Source organism: Euprymna scolopes, chromosome 45 (genome assembly GCF_053919585.1).
Source record: "Euprymna scolopes isolate OS-2025 chromosome 45, ASM5391958v1, whole genome shotgun sequence".
Classification (NCBI taxonomy): Eukaryota; Metazoa; Mollusca; class Cephalopoda; order Sepiida; family Sepiolidae; genus Euprymna; species Euprymna scolopes.
In genome coordinates, this window is record NC_136526.1 from 53,410,529 (window position 1) to 53,431,386 (window position 20,858).

General features: G+C 37.8%; 1 protein-coding gene across 1 annotated transcript in view; it reads right to left on the reverse strand.

Moving 5' to 3' along the window:
* Window positions 1-1,328: 1,328 nt before the first annotated feature.
* Window positions 1,329-20,858, reverse strand: part of LOC145269658 (biotinidase-like) — a 33,531-nt gene continuing 14,001 nt past the window's right edge. Inside the window, exon 2 of the mRNA XM_080125371.1 lies at window positions 1,329-4,013. Coding sequence (XP_079981497.1) covers window positions 2,706-4,013 — 1,308 coding nt within the window. The 3' untranslated portion in view covers window positions 1,329-2,705. The remainder of the gene's footprint in view (window positions 4,014-20,858) is intronic.

Sequence of the window (20,858 nt, forward strand, 5' to 3'; positions counted from 1 at the left end):
ATAACTAGTCAAATTTGTCCATAACACTGAAATAACTAGTCAAATTTGTCCGTAACACTGAAATAACTAGTCAAATTTGTCCGTAACACTGAAATAACTAGTCAAATTTGTCCGTAACACTGAAATAACTAGTCAAATTTGTCCATAACACTGAAATAACTAGTCAAATTTGTCCGTAACACTGAAATAACTAGTCAAATTTGTCCGTAACACTGAAATAACTAGTCAAATTTGTCCATAACACTGAAATAACTAGTCAAATTTGCCCGTAACACTGAAATAACTTGTAACACAAAAAAAGAAGGGGAAAAGGGTAGGAACGCAAACTGACTCAGCAACACGCAACAACCATTTCCAAGGATTCTTGTAACTGTCTCCAAGGATTTTCATGACTGTCTGTCCGCATTATCTCTGTTGCCTTCTTTTATACAGTTGAGCGGCGAGATTTTGCGTCACTTTACGAGACTGCTTAGTTATAAAAATTGTGGGTGCCAGCATCTTGACTCTTTCTTCCCTACCCCCAGACAGTTGGATTCCACATAACACACACACACGCAATGATGCTTTAATGGTAATCCACAATTTTCCTGACACGTACATCATACAGACATTTTCTGTATTTTTTTTACTTTTAATTGCCGTCATAAATGCCAATCTGAATTACCGCTATAGGCTACAATGTCGGTGGTGGTTTGCCTTGAAATTAAATTTTTTAAAAAATCGAATTTCACTATCATAATGAAAGAGCGCAAAAAAAAAAAAAAAAAAAAAAAACGTTATGGAAAGTTAAAATCTAGGGGGTTCTGGATTTTTTTTTTTTTTCGCTTGTAAAGTGACGCAAAATCTCGCTGCTCAACTGTATAAAAGAAAGCCACAGAGATAATGCAGACAGTCACGAAAAAAAAAAAAGTTATGGAAAGTTAAAATCTAGGGGTTTCTGGAGATTTTTTTTTTTTTTTTTTTAGATTAAGCAGATTTGAAAAACGGAGCTGAAAGAACTAGAACTTTTGATTGTGTTAATCAAATTATGTAAAATTTGCTTTCCAAGTTATGTCCCCTGTCTGTGAACTCTTCATGGACTACTTTATAACATCTTTTAAAAAAATGCAATGTTACCCAATTTTACCGTAAAAATTACTTTTAACTATAAATAAATTTCTATTCTATGAATTTTTGTAATTTTGGGGATATAATACTATTTTCGACATGACAATTAAGTACGTAACATTGTTTTTGCTTAACACGGCATATCGAAAAAAAAAAGGTTGATCTACTTACTCTTAACAAGCACTAAAGTAACAAAACAAAAGAAAAACAAAACAAAAAAGCAACAATAAGTTTTTTTATGAAACAAAATAAAATACAATCTTAACTTTGTAATTTTATGTTTTCATTTCTTTCATTAAACTAAAACTCATATTAGTTTGTTTTTTTATTTTAATATACAAAAAAGATTATAAGAAAAACCGGGAAAAATAAAAACGGTTTAAGTGGAGGCTTTCTGTTATTTATTCTTTAACAATGTTTGCTCATGTCACGCACACTCGCGCACGTACACATGTACGCAGATGCACGCACGCACGCATGCGCACGCATATACGTTATACTTGGACATCTTTAATTTAATTAAGTCTGATCTTACAACAAGAAATCGTTGCAAATGGAATTCATTGAACTACTGTAGTGGTACTGTTCTTATCTTGAGTGTTAATCGATTTCTCCGAATACTCTAACCGGTGTAACGGTCTTTTCATCACCCGACATTTCATCACACGACTATGAATCACTAGAGATTTAATCACATGTTTTTATTCATCACGTGGACACTTAATCACATATAGACATTTAATCACTTGGGGATTTCGTAGTTTGTTAACAATATAAAAAAGTAACAAGTAAAAAAAAAAGCAAAAAAAAGAAGAAAATGAAACTATTTGCAGAAGTTTGTTTACATTTTTAAATGAAAAAATAAATTAATTGAAATAAATGTTATCGTTTACTTGTTAAAAAGTTTTTTTTTTAAAGTGGCTGATATTTACTTTAAGCGAACAGATAGCCTGTCCTCTAACCCTTTCATGATTGGCGGGGGAGGGGAGGTAGTTTTACCCTTTAGAGTTTAATCTTTCATAAAAATAACCTCAAAATTGTCAAAGGGCCTACAAATTTAACGTAATAAAAACATAGTCACATAAATAACATTATTTCTTTTTTCCTTGAGAAGTGATTCATTTTCTTGGTGTCAGGTGATTAAGTGCCCACGCGATGGGAAAACGTGATTAAATGTCTAGTGAATATATATAATGATTAGTGATCGGGTGATTAAATGGCAGGTGATGAAATGTCGGTAAACCCTCTAACCACTGCGCCATGCAAGGACCCATGGCACAGTAGTTAGAGTGCTTTAAAAAAGTCGCTTGTTCGAAATTCTGTCCAAATTCCCGAGTTCGAAAAAGATACACGTGAAGAAGGTCGGAGGTTACATCGACCGAAACGTTGTGACAAATCACACTCAAGATGAGAACAGTAGTCCGATGAATCCAAATGATACATAAAACACCACGTGAAACCAAAAAAACTGAAACTGCAAAAATGTAAGTAAAGTATACATGTTATACCTATGTCATCATATCGTATTTTAAAATAAAACAAAATAAAGTTTTAATTTTGTAATTTCATATTTTCAATTCTTCCATTGAACGAAAACGCTAAACGGATCCAACATAGCAAGAACCATCCGTATTCTGCATATCGCTTGGCCTACCGGGGTACGGCGGATCATTCTCAAAAACTCGCGCGTTCAACACAGCAGAATGCAGGGGCAGAGACATGGGACCTTCCATGTGAATCTGGCTTGTATAATTGTAGGCCCATTCGTCGTCGACAAATACAAAATCAGATCCATCCATGGCTACAATAAACGCAGAAACGACACCGCTTTGGAAGTTGTGAGCCTTCAGGACGAATCTGTTAAAGATTGTGTTTGCACTGGTGATATCGATACCGCATTTTTCGGTGGTGCATTTCGACAAGGAGCACGTCTGCAGATAGAGTTTTCGGTTTAAGACACGGAAAAAACCATTGCTCACACCCACTGCATACTTCTCCGTTGACGACTGCCGATCATATTCTACACTGCAGCATAAATCCCCATCACAAACCTTTGTTACGCCCTGATTGCTGTCTGGCAGTAGCCGAAACCGAATACCGAGATTTAATATTGATCCGGTCAGAATCTCTGCATCTTCATCTGGTTCGATTTTCGGAAGAATTGTGCTCATCGGTAAAGGCGTTTCTTCACTGATCGCCGGCATATCTGCAATTAACAGTTTGGTTCGATTTGGAGTTGTGGTGTAGAAAAAGGCTTTTACTCCTTCTGGGGTGTACAGTCCACTGCCTTGGCCCAAATAATCAACAGCATGAAGATTGGCTGCAAGTAGATTGATATTATGGGCCCGTGCGAAGCCCGAATGGTACATCAAAGACCGGTAGAACGGTATAATCTTAAGCCATGCCGTCGGAAAAACAAGGTTACGGACATTATATTTTTTAAACAGCAAATACGTAGGTTCTTCCCACATCAGGTCGAAACAGATAACCATTCCAAATCTTCCGAACGGTGTGTCAAAGGTCACATATTCAGGTTCCCTTGATGGATCATATGGCAAATCGATATACAAGTTCCGTTTATGGTAGACGGCTATCAATAGCCCTTTGTCTGAATAGACAACATTTGTATTATATTGATATTGGCCATCATTTGGACACAAAGGATCGTCCAAACATTTGCACGGTACTTTAGTGGCCATGTTGGCGACGAGATAAATCTTGTTTTCTTTTGCAATGCGGCTCAGTTGTTGTTGGATGTCAGTGCCTTTATAGGCGTCAGGCGATTCCGATGGATTCCAGCTGACGTGTCGAGGATCGGGAACTTCTTCCAGATAGGATTTCACCGTTGTCCGGTCTACATGAATTCCAACAATCCCATATTCGGGGAAAACAATTATTTGAGCACCCTGGAAAGACAAAGAAAGAAAATGAAAATAGTTTTGATCGATTTTATGCTGAAACGGTTAAGCAAAATCAGAATCGGAAAAATCAAAATGTTTGGGGACGTATCGAAATCAGTATTGGAGTTAGTAATTTTTGTGCCTATTTTTCCGACGCCAAAAACGATTCTAGCTCTTGAGGAAGGAAAAACCAAGTACCCGTTTATCATAGAAATCATACAAGAATACAATCAAATAGTTCAGGAGGGCAAAATAATTGTAATGGCCTGGATGCCAAGCCATGTTGGCAACGAAAGGGCCGATAAACTGGCTAGAGAAGCCACAAGACACCAAACCATAAAAAATTTAAATTCCACAAACAGACCTAAAAAGAAAAACTAACGAACATACAGAAAATAAGTGGTAAGAAGAATAGATTCACAGAAAGCAAACTATATGAGCATCAGCCTAGAATCCAAAATAAAAAAAAAACAAAATCCTTGAATAGAAGGGAGGAGATTGCACTGAACCGAATAAGAACTGGACACTCAAAACTAACCCATTCTTACTTAATCGAAGTGGGGGAAATCCGTCGCCTTTGTCAAAAATTTTAGCCAGACACACATACATGATGATTGCACCGTCTTGTCAGACGAATGCCACTCCCTCAGACACTTAAAGTCCATGAGCCAAAAAATGACTTCCATCGCCATAGGACCATTTTAATAGACAAATGCCTGAGGGAGAGTATCTATAGACAGATGATGTTACAGAGTCTTAGCTTTGTACGACAGCTAAGTCTCTCTGTCGTTTCAAAATGTTGGGATCCAGCAACAAGCAAGAGCAAGATAGCCTGCAACAAGTTAAACTGCATACCAGCTTAATGTAGGTACTGGTCTCCCGCTTTATGGTTTTTTTAAATTAGAGATTTGCTTCTCCTAGAAAGGTTGCCTTCACCACGGCTTACGGGAGCCCTCTCCACCCCAACACACACATACATACACACAAACACACACAGTGCTAGTTGGCCGTTGACCCTGAAAAAGGGTCCATTCGCCTTTTGGAAGGTCGTGTTTTTAATCCTTCAGGGAGACTAGCCAGCCTCCTCACCAAATAATTCTGGTGGGGGAACCAGTTTAGTCGCCAATGACCCGACCATGAGGCAGGTAGTACTGGGTTATCTGGCACCAGTAGCATATGACATGACCTGACATACATACATGATGATGATTGCAACGTCTTGTCAGACGAGTGCCACTCCCTCAGACATTTAAAATCCATGAGTCCAAATGCCTGAGGGAGTATCTATACAAAGATGATGTTACAGAGTCTTAGCTTTGTACGACAGTTAAGTCTTTCTCTCGGTTCAAAATGTTGAGATCCAGCAACAAGCAAGAGCAAGATAGCCAGCAACAAATTAAACTGCAGACCAGCTTAATGCGGGTACTAGTCTCCCGCTTTATGGTTTTTTAAATCAGAGATTTGCTTCTCCTAGAAAGGTTGCCTTCACCATGGCTTACGGGAGCCCTTTCCACCCCAATACACATATACACACACACAAATATACAAGGTGCTAGTTGAAAAAGAAAAAGAGTTCATCCGCGCTTTGGAAGGTTATGTTTTTAATCCTTCAGGGAGACTAGCCAGCCTCCTCACCAAATAATTCTGGTGGGGGAACCAGTTTAGTCGCCAGTGACCCGACCATGAGGCAGGTAGTACTGGGTTACCTGGCACCAGCAGCATATGACATGACCTGACATACATACATACATATATACATTCATGCATACATACATTTGAACAGACAGGTGAGATTAATATTATAGATTATGGCTTGAATTTAAGTTTAAAACCAAAAAGTCAAGTATTATGTTTCAATTGTGCTTTAAACAGAAACATTCATTTCGAATGTGCCCCTGTCATATCAAAGAACCTACTGTTGACTTTATATGCCTTGCATTACTGGTTGTGCAGCGATAATGCCTTGAATTTAAAACTAACCCATTCTTACTTAATTGAAGCGAGGGAAGCTCCATACTGCACACTCTGCAACCAACAAATAATATAATATTTTTTATTCTCACCATTGTTGTTGTCGGCAGCGATGTATATGCAGGAGGCTGGTCACGACGACGACGATGGTATTCACAGTACATTGATGTCATCGCCAGCGATGTATTCATAGTATTGTTGATGTCATCATCGTCAGTAGCAACAGGTCTGGCCGATGTTGGCGACAGCAGTGAAGGATGTGCAGGCAGTTGATGTTGGCGTCGGCAGTGAAGTATATGCAGTAGGTTGATGTCAATGATGACAGTGAAGTATACGCGGTAGGTCGATGGTAATAACGGTGTTGTCGAGATGATCCCCAAGGACAGTAAGACTGCCTCGTGGTTGAAGAAGAGGTTCCTTTTATAATCCTACTTTGGCTTGAATCGGATCAAGACATGTTTGATTTTTTTTTTGTCTCTGATTGGCCAGTAAATTACATCTTATCATGTGGTATGCTGCCTACTACGTCCGCCTGGATAATGCAGTTTAGCTTTTATTCCTTGCATAGCGTGCGTAGGCGTGATCGACGTTGTGTGCGTGATTGGAATGTTTAATGTCCGGTGAAATGCGCAAGTAATTGCACTTTTTAGCCGAACGGATCATACCGTAATTAACTGAGATCTGTTATATAACAAAAGCCCCCTCAGATCTCAATCAGATTTGTAGACTACGTTCATGGAATGTCTTTAGCTCATGACAAAGTCCTTGAAGCGGGCCGTCTGGAAAGTACTCTGAGAGAAGCAGCTGTCCACATAAAAGCCAAATACAAAAAGGACAAAACTACGAAGTTGACCGTGGATGGGCTTGTATCTATCATAGGTGCATTGCTGATGAGTAAAAAGGTAAAGGTCTGGAATTCAAACCTTTACCCCCACCTCGTCAAGACAATGGACAACCATTACAGTGCAAACAGCATAGCTTGCGAAGCCCAAAGGTACCTCGATCGCAGCGTAAAATCCGACATCACTGCTGCTCATGAAATTATATACTATATACAAAAACCACAGCAGTTTCATCACAGAGACATGCTGCTCAGGATAGACCTACCATCTCGATCCAGTGGACGGCCCCATCAACACCAGGCAAGCTCCAGCAACCAACCAAGACATAACCATCATCAGACACGCAAAGACCGCTAATACATGCCACATACCCCATTGTGCAAGAACTACCTTAGGGAACGACCGTGTTTCTGTGGATGCAACTTTTTAATGTCCAGTGAAATGCGCAAGTAATTGCATTTTTTAGCTGAGCAGATCATACCATAATTGAGTGAGATCTGTTATATAACAAAAGGATTTGTGTACGTCTGTTCTTCCCTCATGCATATTATAGAGCATTGTATCATCAGCAAATACACCCCTCTCAGACACAATATTATCAGGGAGGTCGTTTATGAATATCAGGAATGATAGTGATTCAAGGATCAACCCTTGAGTCAGTCCCGCATTAATGTTATGCTGCTTGGATGAACGTCCATCAATGACAACCTAGATGGTCCTATTTTCTAAGAAGGACCTAATTATATTTAGTATATGTACAGTTATACCATATGATTTAATTTTTATTAGCAACCCTTCATGCCAGACTTTGTCAAAGGCCTTGAATATATCGAGGACTACAGCCCTGGCTTTGCCCGCCATATCCAGTGCATGGTATATGTATTCAGAGATGACCGTTAAAATATTTGCAGTAGAAAAACATTGCCTACATTTATAGTGCTGGTCAGAGAGAAGATTAGCTTTTGCGAGGTGGTGGACTAGTGCTTGATTGATTAGCGTCTCAAAGATTTTAGCAAAGAGGTGGAGGAGACTGATAGGGCGATAATTGAGAGGGCCAGTGCTTTCACCAGAATTCTTGTATACTGGTACTACAGAGGCCATCTTCCAGTTATTAGGGAAGCAAGATTCAGTAAGGCAATTGTTGTAGAGTTTGGAAAGTACGAGGGCTAGCTCAGCTGAGCATTTCTTAATTAGTATAGCAGAAATGAGATCAGGCCCACATGCCTTGGAGATTTCGAAATTTTTCATGATATCGTGGACATAAGAAAGGGTGATTTTCAGATCATCAATTGTGGTTTCCGTCTGCATAGGGAAATTTGAGAGGGAGTTGTTTGTTGGCTCTAAGGTGGAGTTGGAGGCAAATCGCAGAGCAAGCAGCTCTGCCAGTTTAGTTAAGCGGGTATTGTTTAGTTAAGCAGGTATTGTTTAGTTAAGCGGGTATTGTTTAGTTAAGCGGGTATTGTTTAGTTAAGCGGGTATTGTTTAGTTAGGCAGGTATTGTTTAGTTAGGCAGGTATTGTTTAGTTAAGCGGGTATTGTTTAGTTAAGCAGGTATTGTTTAGTTAAGCGGGTATTGTTTAGTTAAGCGGGTATTGTTTAGTTAAGCGGGTATTGTTTAGTTAAGCAGGTATTGTTTAGTTAAGCGGGTATTGTTTAGTTAAGCGGGTATTGTTTAGTTAAGCGGGTATTGTTTAGTTAAGCAGGTATTGTTTAGTTAAGCAGGTATTGTTTAGTTAAGCAGGTATTGTTTAGTTAAGCATGAATAGTTTAGTTAAGCATGTATTGTTTAGTTAAGCAGGTATTGTTTAGTTAAGCAGGTATTGTTTAGTTAAGCAGGTATTGTTTAGTTAAGCAGGTATTGTTTAGTTAAGCAGGTATTGTTTAGTTAAGCAGGTATTGTTTAGTTAAGCATGTATTGTTTAGTTAAGCATGTATTGTTTAGTTTAGCATGTATTGTTTAGTTAAGCATGTATTGTTTAGTTAAGCGGGTATTGTTTAGTTAAGCATGTATTGTTTAGTTAAGCATGTATTGTTTAGTTAAGCAGGTATTGTTTAGTTAAGCAGGTATTGTTTAGTTAAGCATGTATTGTTTAGTTAAGCAGGTATTGTTTAGTTAAGCATGTATTGTTTAGTTAAGCAAGTATTGTTTAGTTAAGCAAGTATTGTTTAGTTAAGCAAGTATTGTTTAGTTAAGCAGGTATTGTTTAGTTAAGCATGTATTGTTTAGTTAAGCATGTATTGTTTAGTTAAGCAGGTATTGTTTAGTTAAGCAGGTATTGTTTAGTTAAGCATGTATTGTTTAGTTAAGCAGGTATTGTTTAGTTAAGCAGGTATTGTTAAGTTAAGCATGTATTGTTTAGTTAAGCATGTATTGTTTAGTTAAGCAGGTATTGTTTAGTTAAGCAAGTATTGTTTAGTTAAGCAGGTATTGTTTAGTTAAGCAGGTATTGTTTAGTTAAGCATGTATTGTTTAGTTAATCAAGTATTGTTTAGTTAAGCATGTATTGTTTAGTTAAGCAGGTATTGTTTAGTTAAGCAGGTATTGTTTAGTTAAGCAAGTATTGTTTAGTTAAGCAAGTATTGTTTAGTTAAGCAAGTATTAGCTTAAATACTATTTTATTATTGTTTAGTTAAAATACTGGTAATAAATGTCTGTTGTTAAAAAAAATCGGATTTATTTATTTATTTGTTTGGTTGTTAGTTTTCGACGGTAACAGACGGCATAGGGGGTCTAAGAGATGTTTGAACTGTAATGAACACGGTTCAAGCATAACAGCCACATTTCACATGTTAGACAGAATCATACCAACCTTAAAATCCAAAATTAAGCACAACCTCTGGATTTCTTCGGGTGAAGTAATCAAGTGGTTCGATAGGTTCCCTAAAAACCAAAAAAGCAAATTTATCATGTTCGAAATAGATGCGTACTACCCTTCTATTTCCCCTATACTATTCGAGAAAGCACTTAAACTAGCTGAAGATGAAACTGACTTGACACAGCTGGAAATTGAAATCATAAAAATTGCTAGAAAAACATTAATCGAATATAACAGAGAACTGTGGACTAGAAAGGATAGAGAGGGCTATTTTGACGTCACAATGGATCCCCAGACTCTGCGTAGGATACTGACTTGGTAGCCTTGTATTTACTAAAGGGAGATAGACAGGAAAATTCCAGGTTTAAATGGGGGCGGTTTTATAGGGATGACGTGCTTTTTTTTTAGCGATCGCATTACGGAAAAATCAAGAAAAAATATCAGAAGTTTTTTTAAGGAATTGGGATTAGTCAGGGAAGCAAGAAACAGGGAGGGAATTCAAAAGTCTAGCAGTTTGAGAGAAGAAACTATTAGATTAGATGGTTTTCTGGCATCTAAGGACCTCAACAGTGAAGAGGTGGGATTTTGCTACTTGGCAGGTTAGTCAGGAGTATGCATGTCGATGGGGGCACAAGTGCTATGAGTTCATCAGAGTTTGACATTAATTTTTTAACACAAAAATGGTGGTAGGGAATCAAATTGGCAAAGAATCAATGCAGTCACAATCTCGTGTGTTGAATAATTCTTTAGTATAAAGATTGTGGCATTAGATCGGCGAAGAATCAATGCAGTCACAATCAGCAGTGGTTTAGTTGTTCAAGATGGAGGCTGACATCGAACTGACTTGAATTTAAAATTCAATATTTTTATAATGAGGTCAGAGGCTTCTCATTGCTTGATAGTCCTAAAGTGTAGTTATAAATAAGATCGTCCAAATTTTTGAAGTAATACCCCCCACACTCATTAAAAACATTTTAACAAGTAAAATTGTCATCAAGGGTGTGAGTTCCATTATAGAAACGTTGATTTAATTTGAATAAAATAAAGTATGCATCAAGTGCGCTTGAAAGCCAAATCACAACGTAATATCATGAAAATAAACAAATATTTTACTTGTTTAAAATTTATAATTTAAATATATTTCGAAGTCAAACTCCATCCTCAGTATGTTGTTTTCTTTCTTTCTTTTTCTTTCTTTTCTTCTTTCTTGCCATGTTGTAAAGTTGGAGAAAGAAAAGTCTGTTTGTAAAGATCAGCGTGTTGTCTCTCATCGGTTGTATTTTAAAATAGTGCGTTGTGATTTGGCTTTCAAGCACACTTGATACATATTTTATTTTATTCAAGTTAAATTGTATTTTTTTATACTGAACTGCATTTGTATTTTTAATGCCGAAAAAATTGTACTAACTGTTATTTCACATGAGATTCATCGGATATAATGGCTGTAATATTCAACGGACAGAAAGAGAGTCAGCTAAAAATATGCTTTATTTATAAGAGACCATTACAAGAAAATCTCTCTCCTCTGATCTTGAGCAAGTAGTACAATGAGGAAAGAGGTGGCTGGTTACTTTTAATGCATCTAAAACCAAGCTTTTATCTTTACATCCACAACGCTCTGATCCCCATCTGGCATCAATTGAAATGAATGGTTCTCGTCCTGGGGAAGCCTCATGTTTTGACAAGCTTCTGGGCTTGACCTTTACTCCTGATCTTAAATGGAACACATACATTAAATCCGTTGGCAAGGCCGCTGGAAAAATGGTGGGATCCTTCTATCGATCCAGTAGATATCTCAACTGCTGATGCAATTCTCTATCTATATAAGAGCCAGGTACGTCCAAGGACGGAGTACTGTTGCCACATTTGGGCAGGAGCTACTAGAAAGGACTTATCCTGCCTTGATAGAGTTCAAAATAGACTTTGTAGCCTCGTAGGGGATGTCCTTTTCTCTTCCCTGCAACCTCTAACTGATAGAAGAGATATTGCGAGTTTGTCTCTGCTTTATCATTATTTTCATGGCAAGTGCTCGGCTGAGCTCCAATCTCTGGTCTCCCCCTCGCCAAACTTCTTTCTTAGAACTGCACGCCTATGGAATTTTCTTCCGTTTTCCTGCTTTCCAGCTGTCTACAATATCGTTGTCTTCAAGTCTAACGTAAACAAGTTTTTGATGAGCCGCATAAATTAACAAATTTACCGAATTTCCATTACTAACGATTACTATATTGTCCAATTGACTACTGTACCGTCTTTAACCCTTATCCTCGAGCGGCCTCTTGGCCTTGATAAGTGGTGATGCCTTTGTAAAAAAAAAAAAAAAAAAAAATCAATAATAACTAAGGCTAATAACTTCTCAACGTTATATTTCAGATATGTTTATTTATTTACAAGCAGGGTGACCCGACGTTGCCCGGGATTGAATTATGATCAACATATGTTTCATGCTCCATATTTTTATTATCAGCGAAATCGATGAAATCGCCCATTTTTCAATCAAATCGATTGATTGCTTGCTCTAATTGGGGACCCATCGCGATGCACCTGGAGAAATATTCACATGCCTCTCGCAGTGACTAAGTTCAAAATATATTGTAGTCTACATTGCACTGTAGAGAACTTACTGCTGATTTTATAACATTATTTTTTTTATATAACTAGCCCAAGTGGCTGATCCCTTCAAGATTCAAAAATAAGTATACTGGGAGAATAGATACTACACTTTGATCTCAGTCAAAAGACTGCAGGAGCCAAAGCTTCTCGCTTTCTGTCGGTTGCGTTCGAATAGTTTTGCTTTATTATATGAAAAAGACAAATAAACACTTCAGACGACGGCACAGTGGGGATTTTTTTTTAACTCGATCAAAAAAAGGAAAGAAACGGTGTCCGTTTGCGAATCTCGGAAGTATAGGAAAACTTCTCGCAGAATTTAACCAACAGTGGAACCTTGATCTCAAAAGCCTTTCGTGGACATACACAAACGCTCATGCCATTTTGCCTTTTATATATATAGACTAGCCTGGGTGCCCAGTGAGGTGTGTGTTGACCAAAAAAAAAAAATATGGTAGTAGGTAGGCTCGAACCCATATCGCGAAGGAGGAAAAGAATGTGAAAAAAAAAGTGATATCTTTGCCATTGCATCCATTCCCAAACCGGAAGTGACAAAGGCTTAAATTAAGGTCAGTCAATCAAAAAGAGGGGATGACTTTTGAAAGAAAAAGCGAGCCCTCCTTCTAGAAAAGTGCCCAGTTGAGGGTGAAAGTATTAATGTTGTTAGCCAATTTTTCGATATTTATCGTCCGAGGGGTCGAGCTTCAAAAGAACACCGATCTCATGAAAATCCGTCGCCTCTGTCAAAAAATTTAGGCAAACATACATACATACATACATACATACACACATTTAAACAGACAATTGGGATTTATATGATAGACTATGGCTTGAATTTAAGTTTGAAACGAAAGTCAAGTATCATGCTTCAATTGTGCTTTAAAGAGAAACATTCATTTCGAATGTGCCCCTGTCATATCAAAGAACCTACTATTGATTTTAAATGCCTTGCATTACTGGTTGTGCAGTGATAATGACTTGAATGTAAGTTTAAAATGAAAAAATCAAGTATCATTGTGAAATTATGCTTTAAACAAAAGCATTCATTTCGGACGCACCCATTACTTACTGTTGATTTTATATATTAGGCCTTTCAGCTTGTGTGGTAATAAAAGTTTGTAAATGCACCTGTGATGTTAGGCTGTGTGAGGTGTTAACTTTGGTTTAAATCGCCTGTTCGTTCTTTCATCGGATTATTTTGATTATGGATTATCGAAACTTATTGAAAATATTCCAACACAAAACATATCTAAGAACACTGCCAGGCGCATAAAGTAACTTTGTGTGAAATTTCATAAAAATCGACCCAGCTGTTTTCGAATCCATAGGGAACTCACACAGACAAATTTCCTTTTATATAATAGCAGAGATAAAGATTTATTTTTGTTTTTACTTTTGTTCTGACAAAATCACAAAACTATGCAGCGGGTCATATGAAAGCAACCTCAAGTAAAAATGCTGAGCCTTATCCTCCATGAAACAAGCATTTTATTTTCAAGGATGAGAGTTCCATTATAGAAACGTTGATCTAATTTTAATAAAATAAAATATGCATCAAGTGCGCTTGAAAGCCAAATCATAACGTAATATTATGAAAAATAAACAAATATTTTACTTGTTTGAAATTTATCACAAATATATTTCGGAGGTATACTCCATCTTCAGTATGTTGTTTTGTTTCTTTTTTTTCTTTTCTTCTTCCTTGCCATGTTGTAAATTTGGAGAAAGAAGTCTTTTTGTAAAGAGCCTCGTGTTGTTTCTAGCGGTTGTATTTTGAAATGTTTGAACTGTGCGTAGGCAACACGAGAATAACGTCAAGGATGAATCGTTCTCCAAATTTACAACATGGCAAAGAAGAAAAGAAAAAAAAAGCAACAAAACAACACACTGAAGATGGAGTATACCTCTGAAATATATTTGTGATAAATTTCAAACAAGAAAAATATTTTATTTTCCTTATATTACGTTGTATTTGGCTTTCAAGCGCATTTCATGCATATTTAATTTTATTCAATCCTTTTATTTATTTATTTTTGAATCATATTTGCTCAAACAAAAGCATATCACCACTTGGACATAAGGAATTACGATTTGGGACGATGTTTAAGAGAAGAACAAGATGGCTGTTTACATTACAGTTAAACTTGTGTGTGTTAATACAGTCAGGGAAACAGGTAAGAGGGAAGGGATTCCAACGTCTAACAGTCTATGAGAAGAAACTATTACAGTAGAAAGATTTCCGGCATCTGGGGGCCTCAACAGTGAAGGGGTGTGATTTTGTTGTTAAAAAAGTTTGATTGTGTGAAACAGCACTAACCCTGTTTGGATTTAACTGGCTTCCTCTGGAGGAGGAGTGCCATGGGAGTATGAAATTCACAAGTGGTCTCCGGTTACATTTATATCCTCATTAGGGAAGATGATGACATTAAGTTTTTGAAGTTCTGCCACAGCAGTGTCAATGTTTTTTTCTTTGTTTTTTTTTTTTTTTTACATAGGCATCACCACTTATCAAGGCCCAGAGACCACACGAGGATAAGGGTTGAGAGTGTTCAGTAGTCAATTGGACAATATGATAATCGTTAGTAATGGAAATTCGGTAAATTTGTTAACTTTTATGGAACGGCTCATCAAGAACTTGTTTACGTTGGACTTGAAGACAACCTTATTGTAGTCAGCTGGAAAGCAGGAAAACGGAAGACACTTCCACAGGTGTGCAGTTCTAAGAAAGAATCTTTGTTCATGGAATCTACGTTAAGGTTTAGGCACAGATAAAGAGTGGGGAAAATTATTGATAGTGTTTTCAGCTAGACGAGTGCTTCTTGTGAAAGTTTGGCGAGGGGGGACCATAGATTGAAGCTAAGTCGAGCACTTGTCATGAAAATAATGATAAAGCAGAGACAAACTCGCAACATCTCTTCTGTGAGATAGAGGTTGCAGGGAAGAGAAAAGGACATATCCTACGAGGCTACAAAGTCTATTTTGAACTCTATCAAGGCAGGACAAGTCCTTTCTACCAGCTCCTGCCCAGATGTGGCAACAGTACTCCATCCTTGGACGTACCTGGCTCTTATATAGATAGAGAATTGCATCAGCAGTGAGATATCTACTGGATCGATAGAAAGATCCCACCATTTTTCCAGTGGCCTTGGCAACAGACTTGATGTACGTGTTCCATTTAAGATCAGGAGTAAAGGTCAAGCCCAGAAGCTTGTCAAAACATGAGGCTTCCCCAAGTCGAGAACCATTCAGTTCAAATGATGCTAGATGGGGATCAGAACGTTGAGGATGTAAATACAGAAGCTTGGTTTGAGATGCATTAAAAGTAACCAGCCACTCCTTTCCCCATTGTGCCACATGCTCAAGATCAGAGGAGAGAGAATCGGAGAGAACTTGGTCGTTTATGGTTTTTTTTGCAGCGTTTGCAGGGAGGTGTCGACGTTGTCCTACATACAGCACCTGAAATTCCTAAATTGGTCACCCATTTTAGTAATGAACAAGCTCAACATTGCTTAACTCCGATGATCTGACGGGAACCGGTGTGTCGACGTGATTATGCCATATCAAACAAGTTTGATTGGTATGATTTTGTTGTTGAACAGGTTGGTGACAAAGCCAAACATTCATGAAAAACACTCGTCTAGCTGAAACCACTGTCAATAATTTCCCCCCACTCTTTATCTCTGCCTAAACCTAAACATAGATTCCATGAACAAAGCTTCTTTCTTAGAACCGCACACCTGTGGAACTCTCTTCTGTTTCCTTGCTTTCCTGCTGACTACAATATGATCATCTTCAAGTCTAATGTAAACAAGTTCTTGATGAGCCGTTCCCCTTAAGTAATTCAATTTACCAAATTTACATTTCTAACGATTACCATGATATTGTCCTTTTGACCACTGTACACTCTTTAACCCTTGTCCTCCAGTGGTTTCTGGGCCTTGATAAGTGGTGATTCCTTTGTAAAAAAAACAAGTCAGAGCATCTGTGAGGATTTGGTTTCGAAGGGGACTTTCCCTTAAAGGTAGAGTGGAGGTGTGTGCTACTTACGTTTTTCCAAACATCCTTTACCGATTGGCTGTGTTATATATTCGGGACTGTCATAAAGGAGATTTTGTCAAGGAGATTCGTGTACGTGATCGTCTAGTTTCTAATGGTTTTATTTTTGATGTCTTCGTGGGTGTGTGTTTGTGTGCATGTATTTTTTTAACATACCTTTATTCATGTGTCGTCGGTTGTTCCTCTGGTTTTCATTGTCTCTTGGAGGGGAGCTGGCCTGTTGGATGAAGAATTCACTCCAAGACGATGAAATGGTTTTATAGTTTTTATTCACCTTCCAAAGGTCGACACAGAATGGAGGTGAACCTTGCTTGTTTGATGATACACGTCAGCGTCCTCCCCAGCCCAGGGGGGGGGACAGCTGAAAAGCCGTCTGTCTTATTCAACACCCGAAAACCCAACTGCCAAGCAAGAATCAGCTAACCTCATCACATGATACCACGTCATCTGGTCAGCTGACCCTTCTTTTGCAAACGTGTCCACTGTCCACATTATTCACCTCTCTCTCTCTCTCTCTCTCTCTCTCCCTCTCCCTCTCTCTTTCTCTATTCTCTAATAGAGACACACAGAGAGAAAATAGAAAGAGTAAGAAAGCCAGAGAGGGGGGGAGAGATGCTCTTTAACATTCCTCCACCCCTTTTTTATCAAAATGTATGGCAAGCCATACATTTTTAATAACTAACTAACTAAAAAAAATAATTATGTCCGAAGTACATCTTTATTTTTTCACTTTCCGGACTCACCCCTTTTCCAAGAAAGATCAGGCACCAGTACTCTTCTACAACACTATCAACCCTTCTGCTGCTTCTCAAAAGTCCCTCCTAGACATTAACTTGCTTCCAAGTTAGACAAAGATACAGCTTTGCAGATATACATCTTGTCTAGGCGGTCGCATTGTTGGATATTTTCCACTGACTCTGCTCTTTATTTGGACCACTTGGCCAAACAAATGGAGACTCCATTTTCGATCACTTTTTCGAAATGGGGCCAGCATATCGCAATTACGACCAGAACGTCGGATGCTCCATGTTGGTGGTAGCTTTATCGCATGGGGACTCGAACCCCAGACCCTCAGATTAAAAGTCTGATGCTCTACCGACCCAACCATCCCACTCGCGTTCTCGACTTTCAGCATAGGCCTAAGTCCCAGTTTTTTTTTCCTTTACTGTAATGCCCTGACGTCTTTCTCTGAGTGGTCCTATTACTGGAGCTTTGTTCTATTCAATCTACTACTTCGGGACTTCACAAAGCTCTTTTACTAACTCCCTTGGTTGGTCTAAGTCAAGATACGCCTTCACACTGATTCACTCGGAGCCTGTTTGAGTTCCTGGAACCCGACAAGATACGGAATCATCACTCCCTAACTAATGCGCCATCGATTTCTAACTAAGTAGTTTTCCCTTTGTGATTTTTCCGCATTCCCAGCAAGTCCCAAGATTCCAACCCAGATATCTCTCACACATTCCTCTAAAAAAATAAAAAAAATAATAAGGCTCTATCTTGTCCCTTACGTAATCTGCATCTTTCCCTTTCTTCTATCTCCCCGTGATTAGGCTTGGTACCGACTGTCCAGTCGCTCCGTACCCTGAGGAATTATCGCGACCTCGCACGCCAGACTTTTGTTGGACAAGACTTATTGCCGTTGCTTGGGCCTACGTGGCATCTTCCAACTCACTGGAACCACTAGTATTGTTTTAACAGGGTTCTCATTACTCTAAAATAGTATTTCCCCTGCCAAATTTTCTAATTTGTGACAATACCGTGGCTTATAAAAAAAAAATAAAACAACAGAAAAAACTGCTTTCTACAGCCTAATCGCCTTGTAATTCTCATGAAAAAAAATGCAACTACGCGCTAAACGTCCCTAAAATATAACTAAACCAACCAAATCTATTCCAAAATAATTTAATTTAATAATACCAATTAAATTCACCCAGCATGGTTTTTTTTAATTTTGGTACCTTTAATTCACAATATGGTAACATTTTATTTTCCTAAGTACTTGCATACATATTTCATTCATCTTCTCTTGAGCGATTCGTAACATAATGGCCACGTCAGCCATTGCACCCCCTCTGCCCCTTACACCATGTCAGAGGGCATTTCATTTGCTCCCTGAAGTTGATTACAACTAGATCCGCTCACGCTGGACAGAATACATTCCGTTCACTGCTATGTCAGAAAAAACTTTCTTTTTTTTTTCCAAAGTCGGTAAGCGCAACCTGCCTTGAAGACACATAGCTTCACGGAAAACATCGGATTTCCACACATGAAGTACTCAAACTTGCTCCATGTTGATTCTACTCGAAATCAACAGAAATCACGATAAAAAAAAATAAAATTCGAATCATTTCCCGAGAATAATGAAATTAATAACTACCCATGTAATTCAACACCTCTCCAAAATTCTACATGCTTGCCACAGAAATTAAATTCCATTCACGCCCCACTTTTTTCTTTCATTTCTTCATATAGTTTATTTAACCCTATATTTATCCTTTTTTTTTTTTTTTTTACCTTACTTATGTGGTCAAAACGTCACTCATGTCGAATAGAACATTTATTCTACTTTTCGAAAATTGAAATTAATACCGACTGAACCTTTGACCCTTCGAAACTTTTTTTTTTTTTTTAAATCATTTATTACACTGTTTAAATCTTATTTCTTTCTCCCTATTTTATTATTACTATTTAATTAATTAAAAACACATTTTTTCTTTTATTAATCCTTCTTTCCATAGACCCCACAAGCAAGATTCCACCTCCCCATTCTGCGAAAAAAAAATACATGTCACAGAGTAAGAAAATCCTGCACAATACCATTTTAGAACACATCAATTACATAAAGAAAATAAATGAAAAAAATACAAAAATATCCTATAAGCATTCAGAAAGTCCCATCTTAGCAATAAATAAAATCCAAACAACAAAATTTTGTCCACGTCAGCAAAAAAAAATTCCTACGAAAAAAATCGCACAATCAGCGAAAAAGAAAAAAAAATCATTTTACAGGACATGATCATTGTCTTTTCACTAAAAGCACATGAAGTTTCGCAGTCCAAAATTGCAACAAAAATTATTATTAACAACAAACCTTTCGTGATTGACATGTTTTTGTTTTTTTTAGTAAGGTGACAGGCTCATTTCTGACACACACGTTGTAGCTAACAAGTCATATGTTCTATTTTCTTTTTCTTTTTCTTTCTTTCTGTCCTTCTGTTTTACACTTGCTGTTTAATTCAAAATTAACAATATTTTATCAGTTTGTCTTTCGTTATAGCTGTTTTTTTTTTCCAAGTTATTCTACTGTTTTTCTCACAGAATTTTTTTTCTTTTCTTTTCTTTTTTTTCTCTTTACTATTAGTTTTCCTTATTACTTAGTGTTTTAACGGACCATCGTTGTGTGTGTGTTGATTTGTATTTCTTTTTTTTTTCTACTAATGTTCTTTCTCTTTTTTTTTTCTTCCAGACATTTTATTGTGTTGTATAGTTTTTTTTTTTGTTTTTGTTTTTTTTCTTGTCTTAAAATCTCCTTTCCCTTTTAAGGACCTGTTTCCACGTCGTATTTCTTAAACACAGGTTCGACTTCACATCGATGATGTGAACTTAGTCACGAGCACCAAAACGAATATGTTATATATTCGGGATTGTCATAAAGGAGATTTTGTCAAGGAGATTCGTGTACGTGATCGTCTAGTTTCTAATGGTTTTATTTTTGATGTCTTCGTGGGTGTGTGTTTGTGTGCATGTATTTTTTTAACATACCTTTATTCATGTGTCGTCGGTTGTTCCTCTGGTTTTCATTGTCTCTTGGAGGGGAGCTGGCCTGTTGGATGAAGAATTCACTCCAAGACGATGAAATGGTTTTATAGTTTTTATTCACCTTCCAAAGGTCGACACAGAATGGAGGTGAACCTTGCTTGTTTGATGATACACGTCAGCGTCCTCCCCAGCCCAGGGGGGGGACAGCTGAAAAGCCGTCTGTCTTATTCAACACCCGAAAACCCAACTGCCAAGCAAGAATCAGCTAACCTCATCACATGATACCACGTCATCTGGTCAGCTGACCCTTCTTTTGCAAACGTGTCCACTGTCCACGTTATTCACCTCTCTCTCTCTCTCTCTCTCTCTCTCTCTCCCTCTCTCTTTCTCTATTCTCTAATAGAGACACACAGAGAGAAAATAGAAAGAGTAAGAAAGCCAGAGAGGGGGGGAGAGATGCTCTTTAACAGCTGTACTGTAACCCAACCCCCCTGAGAGGGGAGCAAATGGTGAGATTAAAGAGCAGAATGGCAACATTTAGAGAGTGAAATTGTTACCGGATTGAAGCTTTATTAGATAAGCTCTCCTGGACAACACCGGGTGGCCTAATGGGTTTCTAAAATATCAAATACAGAAATGACTTAGAGCTTGACATGATAACAGATAACTTGCTGAATGCAGGTGCAGAAATAAAACAATACCCATTATGTTTTGTCTATCGGGGTTTTGAACCTGACCCGGGGATCAAGGATAAAATTCTCAAGTGCATGAGACGAAATCCATGCGAAGTCGTTGTC